Source organism: Cynara cardunculus (assembly GCF_001531365.2).
Source record: "Cynara cardunculus var. scolymus isolate 2C chromosome LG 6, CcrdV1, whole genome shotgun sequence".
NCBI lineage: Eukaryota > Viridiplantae > Streptophyta > Magnoliopsida > Asterales > Asteraceae > Cynara > Cynara cardunculus.
This window is the reverse complement of record NC_037533.1, coordinates 14,642,365-14,659,257: the sequence shown is the minus strand read 5'-3', so window position 1 is coordinate 14,659,257 and position 16,893 is coordinate 14,642,365. Positions and strand designations below refer to the sequence as shown.

Sequence of the window (16,893 nt, the reverse complement as noted above, 5' to 3'; positions counted from 1 at the left end):
TTAAATTATTTATATTATATGATATATGTTCTTTGTTTTATTATGTTTAAAATTATTTAAATTTGTTTAAAGTTTTATTTATTTATTTATATAATATCATATTTAAAATACATAATGAAAAAAATGATGTTTTTTATTGAGTATAAACTGATTTTGCTATGCGACGGGATTAAAGACTTTGTGTGAAAAAGATAAAATTTTAATTTTTTATATATTCGATAAATCAAAAAAAAAAGATTGTCCTGTTTAATATTTTGAAGAGATTATCTAATGATGGTTTAAAGTTTTAGTTATGTATTAGAAGGATTGATCGTAACATATCAACAATTGTGAGGATATCAACATGAACAAAAAAAAATATGAAAGTCAATAAATTAATCATTATATTTATATTCTATAACACTAATAAAAAAAATGATATATGCATGAACTGACATTGTAATATTTCAATATTAGTTTGATTTTTTTTCTAAAAAATTATCGTCACCATGCAACGCACGGGACACAAAACTAGTTATTTGGTAAGAGGTAAACCAACCCCTTATTTGATTCTTATTTTTTCAATCACTCATCTCTCGATTGATTAACCTTAAAATTATATAAATATATACAAATTCAACATTACAATATTTTGAAGGGTAAAATAGGTGATTATACAGATTCAAACATCTATCAATTTACAAAAGCAAACTGTTTAATTGATTCTGCTTTTAAATTTCAATCTTATTTCTTATCAGTCAGAAGTAAAATAAAATTTCAGACTTTAACACCTCTTAACAAAAATAACATTTTATATTTAAAAATGGAAATATAAATACTTATTTTTAAAGTAAAAAAATAAATTGACGAATATAGAAATAAACATAAAGTTAAAAAAGAAAAGAAAAAGGAGGTTGGGTTATATTTGGGTGCTGACGAAACCAATAAAAGTCCGCTCCATTTGTGTTGGAAAAAAGGATAAGCAACGAGTGGGAGGTAACCAAGCCGACGCTGACACGCACGTGTACGATGTGGCCGCAGACAGCTAAAAGTGTCCTTTCCACCAATCAAAATTAGACAGCGTTTTTCCTAATACCACCATGGTTTTCAAAAACCACCTTTCCATTAATATCATTATCTGTCTGCTCTCTACTTTTGACCATTATAGTTTTCTTAAAAAATAACCTAGATTACTCTCCTGTACCACTCTCATTTATTAATAGCTACAAAAAGTGACAAATTATTACTATATTTATAACTTCATTGTAATTACTTGTTCTCGTCTAACAAACTATACTATGAAAAATAACGTATTTTAACTTGAATTTTATTTTGGTAACGTACTTTCAAAACTTTCATTGTGATACCTAAGATGTAAAGTTTTAAACATTTAAGTACTCGAGTGATCGGTTGAAGTATTAACCGATTATCATGCTGATATGGCGAATGAAGTGGTATCCAACTCAGTATTATTCGCTGACGTGGTTAGTGACATGAACTTTCTAAATCTAAAATTAGTCTTTTTTTAATCTAAAATTAATTGCAAGAAGAGAGATAAAATATATCATACCTGTTGGAAGATGCTTTTATTTTTTACTGAATATTTACTCTCTCTCTCTCTCTCTCTTTTCTTTTTAAATAAACGTTTACGGTACTACTTTCTTCATCTCATATTTAATGTATATAATGAAATTATAATTATGACTGGTGTTATGTGCTTGCAACGTGAGTTTAAAGTGTATGAAAATTCTAATGGTGTGAAAGGGGTATGTGGCGTTTTGAATATTCATCATTTTAAAAAATTTGATTGTTTCATAATATAAAGTATTGATCATAATTAATGAATCATATTCATCTTCTATAAATATTCAAATCATAATAAATGAACTCTCATCATTTCTATAAATATCTCAATTTATTGGGTTGCATTGGTTGTACAAATGCAACAGGTTGTATTTGAAACAAACTCTTTCTATCTATATCTATATATATATATATATATCTATATATATATATCTATATCTCTATATATATATCTCTATATCTATCTATAAATATATGTATATATATATATATATACTTCAACCACAACCACATCGGCAGCATCTGGACCTGGTGGTGGTTGGTTGGTTGCTATACAGCAAACACATAGTTACTGTGTGTGAATAGAAGAATCCAGATCAATGGGGAGGGGAAGAGTGACGCTGAAGAGGATAGAAAACAAGATCAATCGGCAGGTCACTTTCTCCAAACGAAGGTCTGGATTGTTGAAGAAAGCTCACGAGATCTCGGTATTATGTGATGCAGATGTGGCATTAATCGTCTTCTCTACGAAAGGAAAGCTCTGCGAGTACTCTACAGATGCTTCGTACGATCTCTTTCTCTTAATTTCTACTTACTTCTCTTCTTTTATAATCTGAATCTGAATCTGATGATGAACTGTGGTTGATTTCTGACGGAGTTTTATTTTGATCTCGTAGTTCTAGATCATCATCATAAGCATCAATATGCCTAGGTTTATAAGTATCAGTATGATGAATTGTGGTTTGATTTCTGCGGATTTTCTTTTGATATCGTAGTTGTAGATCATCATCGCCATCAATTAACCATCATCAAAAGTATCAATATGTCTAGGTTTATTTCATGAATTATGTCAACTATCAACAGTTTTTTTGGATGAATCGGACCCATTTTATTGATTGTTCCGGTAACGATGTTTTCAAGTAAGCACAAATTAACACCTTTGTGGTTTTTTTAATTGTATATGTATATGTATATGTATGGATTTTCATGCATAAGGAGCTATTAACACTTTTTTCAAATCGGGTTTCACTTTCACATGTGATGAAAGAAAATAAGAAATCTATTTTTTTAATCATTTAGGTCGAGTCATATCAGGTAATGTCATCAGTGGTCGTCGTCGTTCCTGATCAATTGACCCCTGCATAAATTTTTAAAAATATGTTTTTATGATATAAACTTTATTCTTACAAATTGTTCAAAGAACCATAAAAAATTTATCCCATTTCCAAACCTCTATTTAAAAATTAGTCCAATGGTATTATCGTTAGATGTTAATCATTAATTGTTAGGTTAGAGCTGCTTAGTTGATTTCCAATTTATTATTATTATTATGATTTCGTAGCCTTGATTTCCAATTGTTAATTGCTATTTATTTTGTGGCTAAACACCAATTATTTTAATATTTCATTAGAAAATGCTAACATTTTGTTTTATTATTTGTCTTTTTGATTAATTATGTTATGTTTTTTTTTTTTATAGCAATTTTAATTATTAATTGTCATTTACTAAATTACGATGTGTAATGTAGGGTGATTTTAGTTTGTTGAATGTGTGTTAATTTGTATGATATCTATATAACATGTATATATTGGTTGATTTACCAAGAGCATAGGGTTACGGTAGGATGTCAAAACTTAGTAAGGCGATACGGTAAAAGACAAGAACCTGGTTTTAATTGGAGAAGATTCTAAAATTTGACAAACCAAGGTGGGAATGGGGAACTAAGCTAAGAAAAGGTAGATATTATCCTTTGATCTTACTGAAGTTCAAATATAGCAGAAATTTGAAATTAGACAACAACTATATTTTTAACATATGATTGAAATATATAATAGGTTGATTATATAACACATACAGCTCCCAGCTTCAAGAATATATCGAAATACCCACATACAAATTAATAAAAACTAAAATAAGTTAGACCAAACAAATTGATACTAACATGTCTAGTCGAGTACACACCTCCAGTAAGTTAAGCATTCCTAAGCACAAGCTTGCATAAGGAAACATGCTTAAAACCAAGTTCAGTAATAGCATTTCCAACACGTAAGGAAGTATTAAACACTTTTCTCATGAAAACTAGATATTAACAGTAAGAAAGTAGCAAAGAAAACTCATATGAAATTCAAGCCTAAATCCTCACTCTTAGGGCTAAGATCACACCAACTGAACACTTAAATTAGATCACGAAAGAGCAAGTCATTCCTCCTTTTATAACCATCATAGGTTCCCTAATAACTCCATTAAGTAATACCCCTCAACCAGCCCCAAGCTACGCTCCACGTAAAACTTCAAAAAATGAAAAACAGTAGCCCAACACGCGACTTGGCACGTGGCCTAAGTCACGCGGCTACCCGCTTTGCCTTCATAGCATCCGCCGAGTACAACATTCCTAATTCTCATATTCAGACCATTTCCATAGTAATTTGATGTTCCAAATTGCATTTAAGTCCAAATAAAGCACCGATAATTGGTTTCTAACACCACTAATTAACAAAATACAAGATTACCACACTAATTGGTAAGATCCATAACTATGGAGTTTCGTATTTATATCTACACTCCAAACCACGATGGAACTTCATAGGAAACTCAAGCTTACTAATAAAACTGATTTTTCTCACAATTTCCATATTAATAGATCATTTCTCCAAATGAAACAGTATAATTAACACAAGGAGCCTTATCCCCAAAATTGGACTTCAATGGAGAAGAGAGGACATACAGAGGATTGATGTTCATACATGAGATTGATTTTCAACCATTTGTTGTTCCCAAATCTCCAATTGGCTCTTTCTCCTTTGCTTTTTTTTTTTCTTACGGTCACATACACATACACATACACATTTGGTTCCATCAATTGCAAATGAGAAGGAAATAGAGATTCCACCCGTTGAACCCAATATTTACATTCTAATCCCTGTAATAGATCAAAACTTCACCTTCACCCTCCAACTTACTAAATTTTCTAAAATTCTAAAATTAGGTTATTACACACACCAAAATGAATATATCCAAACCAAATATATCAAAACATATAAAATTGCCAAAGATCAAAACCATCACATCTAACCGTGTAAAAGAGAAAAAATCTTCTTGATTTTATTTTGTATTTACTGCAGGAGATTGTGATGATCAATTAGCTATTGTTTAGGAAAAGATTGATTTTGTAATAATGTAGTTTCTCAAGATAGATCGGTCTTCATCTATATATACTGCATCATTTTTAATACTATGAATACAAGAAATATACTTTCTACATGGTATCAGTAGTCTATGGTATCTTTGCTTCTTATTCCTCTTTCTTGTGCTATCCTCCCATGGCTTCTTTCTCCATTCCCCCTTCCCAAAACACTGCCTAATTCACTAAGCTAATGAAACCAACTACCTAGTATGGCTCTGCCAACTCAAATCATATCTCCATGGCCAGAAACTATGGGGTTACGTCGATGGCACCATTCAAGAACCTTCTCCCACCATCACCACACCTGCTCCAAATAATCAACCTTCCACCATAAAACCAAACACGCTCATGAAAAATGGTTTACAACCGATCAACAAATCGTTAGCATCCTTACCAATCTCTCTCCGAATTCGTTGCTTGTCTCACTATTGGCTTTGACACGTGTAAAGCCATATGGGATTGCCTCTCGCCAATCATTTTTCCAGAATTCCCTTGCTAGGATTACAAGCTTCAAGCTCCAACTTTTTGACCTTAAAACAGGCTCCCAAACCATTGACGAATATCTCCAACAAGCCAAAACCATTGCCGACTCTCTTGCCTCTATCAATCAACCGGTAATAATAGAGGTGTCAGGCTCAGACTCTGAGAAAGATGACATGCGSCTAGTCCCAACTCTTAGTCTAGTAGTCTTGAAACTCAGCCTTACTTCCTTTGGATTTCGATCCCCTTGTTCACAAAGGGGCGCAATTGAAGCTCATCTAACGATGTTATAGTGGCTTTCTGATGTTGATTTAGTCGCTGCTAGCTTTCATGGCCTTGGTCTAGAATACCTAATGCTTCGAACTGCTTTAGCCCAAACTTCTTTTCTACCAACTTTAGCCCAAACTTCTTCGAACTTCTTCCTTACCTAATGCTACCGTTCATGGCCTTTGTCCAGAATACCTAATGTTTCGAATTGCTTTATCTCAAACTTGTTCCTTACTAACCTTCACTCGAAGTCTAGTGAAAGTTGGATAGGAAGAAGCTTGTGCTAAAGCAGTTCAAAGCATTAGGTATTCTGGACCAAGGCTATGAAGGGTAGCAACGACTAAATCAACATCAAAACAGGTTGATTGATGGAAGCAATAGAGTCGGCAATGGTTTTTCGGCTTGTTGGAGGTATTAATCAATGGTTTGGGAGCCCCTTTTAAGGTCAAAATCTGAAGCTTGAGTCTTGTAGTCCTGAAAGGAAATTCCGGGAAGAATGATTGGCAAGGTCATATGGCTTTAGAAATTGGATGGGCCCCATAAAGAAAGAGTGAACGCTCACTCTTTCTTAATTTTATGTCCTAATTAATTTAGGGGATTCCCTCCCTTTTTTTTTCATTTTTATGATATTTTCAGCTCCCTCTCGTCCCGATTGATGAAAAAAAAATAGAGTTGGAAAAGTCCAAAGAAGACTTTGACCCCGTAAGTTAAACTGTATCAAGGCCAATGGTGAGACAAGCATCAAATTTAGAGAGATTGGGTAAGGATGCTAACAAATTGTTGATCTGTAAACCACTTTTCATGAGCGGCATTTGGTTATATGGTGGAAGGTTGATTATTTGCAGCAGGTTTATTGATGGTGGGATAAGGTTCTTGAACGGTACCATCGATGTAACCCCAAAGTTCCCATAGTATTACAAATTATACAATATATATAGATCAAGTGTCGATCTATTTTGAGAAACTACATTATTACAGAATCAATCTTCTAACCTAGACAATAGCTAATTGATCATCACAATCTTCTCAAAGTAATAAATAAAATCAAGGAAATTCTTTCTCTTTTACACCAACCCATAAACTACCTAGCAAATGAATATGAGAAAGTCAAATCAAAAAATTCCATGAGATTTCATATTGAGCTCATACAAATAATCGGGTACACTTGTGTATCAAGTCATATAAACAAGCATAACAATCGTGAATCTTACATACACATTGAACGTGCACTTTTGCATGTACCAAGAATGTGAGATGAGTTGTTGGGCACTACTCCGCCATCCAGGAAACAGAAAAAAAAAATCTAGGGCTGTCTCACATGCCTACTAAAACAAATTCTTTGTTGCATCATGGCCACCTCTCACAAGAGCACAAAAGGAAACGTTGTGAATTAATCTGACTGCCATGGTCGGTGTCGCACTATCAGTGCCTCCAGGATGTGCCTACGACACCCTCCCCATAGGTGGTTAGTAATTTAGTATTGGATTATAGTGACACAAGCACAACATAATTTATAAATGTTGTAATCCAATTCAGGAATCAATCTAAATGGAGTCGATGGTATGATATTAAACCATATCTTAACAGTAGAAACCTTCTGTAATGATTCTGAATTGAACGACAAGCTTCAACTCATTGTCTTCACGGTATCCACATGAACCGCTTGTATTATTTCTTGTTGTACTTGTAAGAGGAGAATCTTCTTGTTTTACATGTTGCGAGACATAGGAACACGGGTGGTACATAAAAGCTTTAGATAAAAACAATTTCTCTGTAAGTTTTGGCTTCTTTTATCATATCATAGAGTCAACCCTAAAAAGCTTCCTTGTACATTAGAAGAATTTCCATCATATGGGAACTCTTGCATGTGTGATATATGGAGGTAAATCTCTCAATATATATAATCATCAATTTAAATCACAATTTAATCTAATTAAATAATTAAACAGTTTAATTCTTTTATTCTCATTGTTCACTTGGTTTTTTGTGTGCGGCCCATTGATACCTTATCATATTGGTAATAAAATTTAGCAATCCAAGAAATAAAGATTTCACGGGGGAATATTTACTATGTTAGTTTATATTTAAGGTCTTACCATCAATATGCATATTACTTGATTTATTAACATAAGAGTAAATGGTATTTATATAATAAAATAGGAGTGATATCTAAACACTTCAACGTTACCTAAATGACAAGGATTAATTACGTGATCATTTTAGTGTATGAACATATCCTTTGTCCTAAATGACGTGATTGAACATGATACGTTCATGATTTGTCCCATTCTTGTTAAGTTCAATCTTTGGTTTTCTTGATCTCCGAATGAATTGAATAAATATAAGGTCTTGACATCATATATCGTCTATTTGATGCATGAATTTCTTAAATCCTATTCCATCAAGGAGCCTACATGCATTGCTTCTACCATGGCAAGAAGGGACAAATCCTATATTTAGTAATGCAAGCCTAAGCTCATGGTATTATCACACACTCAATTACTATTTAGTCACTTTGTTATGACGTCATTAAATCTAGCATCACAGTCCATGACTTTATTATGGTATATTTCATTATTATCAGCCAAATGATGTTATCATAATACGGTCATATAAAAAATACTTATGACACTCATATGACATCACATGCAATGTTCTTATTGTGGGTCTATTCAATATACAAGTTCACCAACTTGTACCCATACATTGAACTTCATATCTATCACATGAGTTCATATTTGCTAGTCTCAATTGTATTACTCTAACTCAAGTCTAAAGTCATGCTTCGACTAGAGCTTTTAAGAATATATGAATGACCCATAATGGATATGCAATGCCTTTTATTGATCATAACTCGATGTCTACAATGATATGATGATCAACTTTTGGGCATATCACTAACAATTAGTAGTTTTGTATACCTTAATGCAGAGACTATAAAAGTGTGTCACTACGCATGTGATAACACTAAAAAGAGTAACAAATCATATGAATTTACAAAACTAGTCAAAAAGATGTTTCACAAGACAAAAAATGTAACCTCTAACCTTAGGAGCTTAATAATATTTTATACACAAATTAATTGAACGAATTACAAATCAAAATAGTTTTAAGAGATACGAGTTTAGTGAGTCATTACTAAAGATTCAAGTACAGAATGTTAGGACGATTGAATTACAAAGGATTTAAAACAAAAAACATATGGTGAACTCATGTTAAAAGTACAACCTAAAGATTTCCCAATCACATTCTTTTGTATCTACCGACACATTTATTTTAGCACAAGATACATTGGTGGAAGTAAGGATCTGCTATTCAATGAATCGGTAAAGAGGTTTAAAATAAAATTAAAATATCCATAGAATTTGATATTGTTTATTAATCCATGATCTTCATATATCATAATAAATCATCCTTTTGGAACACCTTCAAAACCCTATGTTCTCTCTCTCTCCGAAGAACTATGATTTTAGGGTTTTGATTGATTGTATTTATGAATAATAAGTTTTCATTTAAATCCCCAAGCTATACCTCAATTGAAACATAAGCAAATTATAACCCTAAGGGGCTCTTCGGATCATGGGAATTGAAAGGAATTGGAATGTTCAATTCTTTGACCAAATTCCAAATAGAGTGTTTGGTTCATGGAATAAGACTATGGAATCCTTTCAATTCCAGTCGATTCCTTCACGCACAGATTTTACAATTTCATGGCAATATGCTAGGATTTCAATTCCTTTCCTACAGATTCCTTCCCTAATCCAATTCCGTTAAGAATTTCATTCTAATTCCATGCAACCAAACGCAATCACAAGGCATGGTCAAATTCCATCAGATTTCATTCCATTCCCTCAAAGTCAAATTCATTTGATGAATTCCAATGCCATCGAATTCCATTTTACGAACCAAACGCCCCCTTAAGAGTTGGAAGAATCATGAATTACACTATCACAATATCAACCACTTAAAAATAAATGTGTCCTCGAAATTCAAGTAAATCTATATATTCACATATCACATCATCTAAATTCTCAACACATAGTTTTAAATTACCTTCTCTTATGAGAAATGGTTTTGAATCAAAATATTGGTAAATAAATCTTTGGTAAAAATATCTCAATGTAAAAGTTATATAAAAAATTAGGTTATTATATAACATAACATAAATAATCCACTATTATACAACTGAAAAAAATAATCAGTGACTATGGGAAATCAAATTGCAGAAACAAATTTGTTGGTCTCCTGACAAACAAATCTTTAAAATAATATCGCAAACTTGTTTTTTGGAAATGGGTGAACCCCAGTCTAGCGCAAATTAATCCCATGACAAGTCGTGACTATAGCCTTTATCCTAAGCCATAAAGTAAATTTCCCAATGACCACAAGCACATATATAGATGGTAGGATTTGAACTCGGATGATTTTATTATCCTCTTGTCTTTTATCCATCATACTACCACCTTTTGTGCTAACTTGCTTTTTTAGATTGGATGACTCTCACTAACCATAGTTTATGAAACTATATTTGCTGAAGTAGTTATCTTTTGGTATGTTATAATGAAAATGTTCTAATTAGGGATGTTCATTCAAACCGTCAAATCACATAAACCGTCCAGACTGCATCACACTGCACCGCAAAGTGCCGTTTAGAATTTCCGTGGTGCAATTTGCGTTTTGCATTTTTACTGAACCCGTGATGCAGTTTGTAGTTTGTAGTTTAGAGTTATCAAACCGCGGTTTAAACCACGTCACACCGCACATTACATATATATTATTATATGTATGTATATGTATATAATAATTAGGCTAGTTTACATAATACTTTTAGTTTTTTAGACTATTTTTAATCATGTAATATTTTTGTTTTCTTAGCCTCTTTTTAATTATGTAATATTTTTAGTTTTCTTAGACTACTTTTAATCATGTAATATGTATTTGGAATTGATTGTATTTAAAAAAATTATTTGTTTGCGGTTTATGACACATGCGGTGAGGTTTGCTATTTGGAAAATGTTCAAACCACACATGCGGGGGGTAACACCCCAAGATCCACATTTACATATAACAATGTATTTCATATATCAAGAAGTACAAATAATACACATTCGGTCCCAACAATACAAGAAACTATATTACATAATATACAACCAAAATTTTCCATAACATTCTTGTACATAACAAGTATTCCAAAAATCAAACAGTTAACATGTTGTTCTTCATAATCATGTAAGCACAAAAGAAAATTTTCACATTTCCCCCTTCTCCTTATCCCTTGGTACAGCCTGGCTTGCAATACATGTTTTTGAAACACAAAATGAGGGTTAGATCTTGATGTCTAGTGAGAAATCCCCTTTTTATAGTTACAGGGTGAAAATCACCAAAACCTTTTGCAAATCAGATTTCTAATCATACAAATATATCTCAATTTTCTTTATAAGACAAAACTCAAATATCATATTTTGATAAGAGTTTATAATTCTTCCTCGCCACTCATGGCACATGACCACTCAGGTCCCCGCATCACTTCTGTACGAGATTCTCAAAGTCCTCACATCCCACTATGCAGGATTACCCGGAGCTCCTCTAGATCTTAAGGACCAGAGCTCATCTGGCTCTCAAGGACCATGTTATGTTAAGTGTTTTTAATTGCAAGGAATAAAACTTGCAAATGTTCAAACAAAATAGTTAAAGTTACAATGTTTCATAATCAATACATAAAAAAATACAAAATCTAGTAAATAATTAAATAAGTTGGTACCCTAGTATTACCATGATATGTGACCCCCAATATAGATTACTAACCAAGTTTGCATACTTGATACGGAACTGATTGTAATTGATACGGTTGATACAAATATTAGCCAATTTAATTTGATACAAAATTGTCACCCCTACTACTTCCTGGTTTTATATATCCTTCTTGCATCCCCAGCCACAAAACACTTCTCTTTCTTAAACGGTGAACACACTTGGAATGACTTCTTGCTGCACTCATACTTGGAAAGATGTTTTTCATGTCTTCTTTTCTCCTTTTTTGAAAAAAGCATTTTTTTTAATCGTAAATAAACAATTTCTCGGCTGCCTGTATTTGATTTATAAAACTAGGAGGAGGTTAACGAGAAAATTAAAAAAAAATAAAAAATTGAATAACACTTTGGTAACCGTTCATTGGACGGTATGCAAATGTGCATACAAGTAACTAAAGTTGTTTTGGTTTTTATGCAAGTGTGCATGTTATGCACATTTGCATACTGGACAAAGTGTTTACAAATTACTTGTATACAAAATGCTTTCCAGATGAACAATTATATTCCTTAATTTTTCATTTTTTTACGGTTTTCTAGGACCCGATCTGATAAAACTAAACCAATAATAATGATATCTTCTCCACAAATGATTAACCTAGACTTGCACGAACTTAGTTACCCGGATCAGGAAATCACCTCTAATATGGGGATTAGAATTGCTCCATTGAAAGTTATGTGATTTCTGCCTTTCTGGTGGTGAGGACTTATCTTATACTCATTTGTAAAATCACATGTGATTATGCACGATCTTGTACGCTGCAGCTTGTACACCCTATAGTTGAGGGTGTTCCTTAAATGTGTCCAACATTGATTGACATTTTGAGCATGATATTTCCATCTACTTCTTAACGAAAAATTTATGGGGAAGAGGAATCCGAAAAAACCCTAGCCTTCATATCTGTAATAGCATTCACAAACAGACAACATACCCAACCCAGCTATCACATAAATCTTTCCAAACCCTAGCCAGACATTGCACTCACACTATATGTAGACTTTGTGTTATTTTAGTTACTTCATATTAGCTTCTAGAGTTTCATATCTTTATACTGTCACATTAAATAAAAACGCCAGTCGGTTTCACGTCAACTTGATGGCACAATTACATGAGGTGATTACGAGAAAAGTCGTCATAAGAATCCAAAGTTGGAGATCAATAATAAGGGAAGGGTAATATGTCTTATTATTTCGGGTACACTAGATTCTGATTTTCTAGGTGCAAATCTTCGTCTTTAGATGGTACTGGTGTTCTTTTTGTTTTGCAAATAATTCCTTTCTAAAGTCTCTTTGTATGATTTTTTTTTTGTGATTTTAGTGAAATCATCGTATATGGGATTAGTAGTTAAGCTATAACACAGACAAGTTGTGGAGTGCAACGACCCATTTAACTATTCTGGCAATCATTTCCCTTTATGGGGAGTTATTCTTGGCATTCACTTAGGAATTGTTTAAAGTTTATAAAGAAATGATTTTTGCAAAAATCATTACTGAAAAATTGAGATTATCTTTGAGTTTATTATGAGAGATTTGCTCCGCTAGCAAAACTTAATGTTGCTCATGTCCTATTATCCATTGTTGTCAATCAAGATTGGCCTTTATTTAAGTTCAATGTGAAAATGTCTTCTTGAGACTAATTTTCTTTGTTTATAACCATTCTTCTTTATGGTATGCACATGTACATACAAGTGATTGAAGATGTTTCCTGGTTTTAATCCACATATGCATATTGGACAAATTACTTTGTATGCATATGTGCATACCATACAAATGAATGGTTAGTAGGGTGTTCCTCGGTTTTTCATTTTTTTTACGGTTTCCCTATATATTCATGTATACATACACTTTCCCCAATAGACATACCAACTACTCTTTTGAGAGGAAATATCAACTTGGCTAGACAAACCAGTTTTGCTGTTTGTTTATATTTCTAACAACATTTTTTGGCAGCAGAATGGAAAGGATCCTTGAGAGGTATGAACGACACTTGTACGTAGAAAGGCAGCTTAATGCAGACGATCCTCAATCACAAGTATGTTATGATTTTACGTTCAAACAATTGTTATCGATGCATTATTTTTCCTTACCAACTCTATGCTACTGTCTGAAATCGACTTGAGAAAAGACACTTGAAATAATTTCGGAACATGGAAAGATGAAGGCTAGAATTGAGCTCTTGCAGAAAACCCAGAGGTATTTACCCCGAGTAAAGGTGTATAATCCTATATTCTCGTTTTTCTAGCTGCGTTTTTCGTTTTCATTTTCAGGACTCATGGGTAAAATGCATCAAATTGTAATAAAATTTGCCTAACGTAGTGTAGACGAATCGTGTAAGAATAAGAGTTATAGTGAGAATAGTAAGAACACTTTGTTGACTTTTGAATCTAAATTCTTTTAACTGCTTTCAGCACCTTCAATTACATTTATCTATCTTTATCTTCACTTTCACGAACTTTTACATACATTTAATTACTTTCGCATGCATGAATTTTTGTTAATGGTTCATTCATGATGATAAAAATAGGTAAATAAAGGTAGTTGAACGTATATATGAAGGTTTTGTTCTCACCATAACTCTTATTCTCACATAACCCAACCCATGTAATGTAATATAGTAAAAACAATTTCTTTAACAAAACGTTAAATTCATTCTTCCTATTTCAACCTTGGTTTACATGATAAATCAGTTTCATGTGACATTTCTACTTAGTCAAGAATTACAATACAACTTGACAAGTTGACATCACCCTCATTAGTAGTTACAAGATATACATACATACATACATGGTTTTTTTGAAGGGCGTCCCAGCAGCCTGGACTAATCCCGGCAAATTGTGACCGCAAGAAATCAGCTCTGATAAACTTAGTGACAATTGTTGTCTATGCCTGGACTGAAATCAAACCCAGGACATATGGGATATTCCACCACATCCCCAGACTCTCAACCACTACGCCACAACCCCTTGTGGTGACTAGTCAAATATGTATGAAATAGGAATAACCGGATGTTTGTTACATTAGAATGAAAAATAAAATTCAACGTCATACTAAATAGGAATTAAAGCAAACTTTGTTGCATTTGGCCTTCAAAGAAAGATATATAGTAAGAAATGACGACATCGTAGGCATTTAATGGGAGAAGATCTTGATTCCTTGAGTCTCAAGGAGCTTCAGAATTTGGAGCAGCAAATAGATATGGCTCTTCGACGCCTTCGATTGCGAAAGGTACAAAAATCATTTCACCTTACAAATTTTCTGCATTCATGCTGTGTGTGTTAACCCAACCCTCTTCCTTCATTCACAGAACCACTTGATGCTTCAATCGATTTCTAACCTCCAAAAGAAGGTACGCCCATTTCCCTGAAACATATTAAATAACTCAGGGAATTGCATGAAGATGTTACCTACTCTGTTTTGATTCTTATTTTGGGGTAACGTACTTTCAAAACCTTCGTTTTGATAGTTAAGATGTAAAGTTTCAAACATTTAAGTGCCTGGATGACCGTTTTAAGCATTAACCGGTTACCTAGGTACTTAAATGTTTCAAGCTTCATATCTTACATACTAAAACAGAGGTTCTGAAAGTACGTTTTCTAAAATAGAAATCAAAAGAAAGTATATATTACATTTTCATGCAATTTACCCAGAAAAAACTTCACTCTTCCCGATGGTTTGATGTGGAAAATTTGCAAAAATCCAAAAGGAAAAATTGTATTTGGACAAATAAACAACTTTTTTGCTAACATTCAATCCAACCTTGGAGCATCCATAAAGGTTGGACTCTCAGTGAAGCTCTTTTTTTTCTAAAGTAGGACTCACAAGCAAAAAACCAGCTTATAACTAACTGCACAAGCAAACAAATGAATATTTGTGTACGGAACTTTTCATAATCTTATGTGGCCAAAAACCTCCATTCACAAGGGTGGTGCCAAAAACCTTCATTCACAAGGTGGTGTCTGATTGGTTTGAACTTGGCTTCAAAGGTCAAAGGTACCTGGAGGTCCTAGGTTCAAATCCAAGGAGAAATAAAAATCCCCTTGTGGCCATGGAGGTTCAAATGCAGTGACTCCGGACTATCTGCAAAGCGCAGGTGGTCACCCTGGGATTAGTCGGCTCGCATAGCGGGTTGGATATCCAGGTTAATAAAAAAAAAGCTCCATTGTAGATGCTCTAGCAGGTCAGATTAAAAGTGTCAAAAGTTGAACAAAAATGGTTCGTCTTTTAAGTAAATGTTTTTTTGGGTTCTTTTGCAAGTATAAATGATGTATTGAAAATGGAAGGTAGAATCAAGTACAAATAGAAGTTTAACTGCGGTTTCTCATTCACGTATTGAAAACGCGCTAACATCATGGTATGGTTCCGGAACATAAAACAACAGGACAAGGCATTGCAAGATCAAAATAACGTGCTGTCGCAGGAGGTAACGTAATTAACTTGGGCTTGTATAATTCAACATAGCGTTTTCACAAGTAGGTAGCATGATGTATTAAAATTAAGCAGATCAAAGAAAAGGAAATCGAGCAATCCCAATCACCTCCTGTGGAGCAGCAAACTCATGAGAACATGTCTTCATTTCAGTTGGGCACCTTGAACCTTGGGTTAGACTCTCCATCAATATAACCTTGATATATGTGTAGGTTCAGGAAAAAACCTGGTAACCATTCATCTGAACGTTTTGCACATGTGCAATACAAGTAATTGAAGCTCTTTCTTAGTTTTTATGCGCATGTGCATGTTACCAGACAAATTACTTAAAAAGCACTTCTACGCACATGTGCATACCATCTAGATGAATGTTTATTAGAGTATTTATCAATTTTTTTGTGGTTTTTCCTCTAAGCTTGACCCTATATATTAATATAAATATATACGCGCGTGTGTGTGTGTGTGTATATATATACATAGAGAGAGAGGGCTTCAAGGAAAAACCCAAAAAATGAAAAATTAAAGAACTTCCTAATAACGATTCATCTATATAGTATGTACGTGTGCATACCATATAAAATGAATGGTTATTAGGGTGTTCCTTAGTTTTTCATTTTTATTGTGGTTTTCACCTGAAACTATATGTGTGTATATATATATATACACACACACACACTATAAGGTACTCGCGCAATGCAGCTAGATACATATTCATTTTAATGTTTCGTTTTATTTTTTGTCTTTGTTTATATAATACGGTTTATGTAGTTTTGAGAAAGATAATGTTTTACTTTTGAATAAAAATAAATTCGAAGGCATCATAATTTTTTTTTTAAATATATCGATATTAGTATCAAATTAACTATTTAAAAGTTCTTGTTTTTTATATAATTTATTTAATTCAGTTTTTTTATTATAATTTAATTTAGGTCAAATAGTGAAATAATT

At 32.9% G+C, this 16,893-nt stretch overlaps 1 protein-coding gene across 2 annotated transcripts in view; it reads left to right on the top strand.

Annotated features, from left to right (window-relative positions):
- Positions 1 to 2,056: 2,056 nt before the first annotated feature.
- LOC112514269 (truncated transcription factor CAULIFLOWER A) overlaps positions 2,057 to 16,893 on the top strand; it is a 17,612-nt gene continuing 2,775 nt past the window's right edge. Inside the window, exons 1-7 of one of the 2 annotated variants that reach the window (XM_025120610.1) lie at positions 2,057 to 2,347; positions 13,474 to 13,552; positions 13,646 to 13,713; positions 14,646 to 14,745; positions 14,825 to 14,866; positions 15,899 to 15,940; positions 16,021 to 16,118. In XM_025120610.1, the coding sequence (XP_024976378.1) occupies positions 2,163 to 2,347; positions 13,474 to 13,552; positions 13,646 to 13,713; positions 14,646 to 14,745; positions 14,825 to 14,866; positions 15,899 to 15,940; positions 16,021 to 16,118 (614 nt within the window). In that variant the 5' untranslated portion in view covers positions 2,057 to 2,162. Of the gene's footprint in view, positions 2,348 to 13,470; positions 13,553 to 13,645; positions 13,714 to 14,645; positions 14,746 to 14,824; positions 14,867 to 15,898; positions 15,941 to 16,020; positions 16,119 to 16,893 lie in introns of both variants that reach the window. The other variant, XM_025120608.1, reaches the window with a different exon arrangement.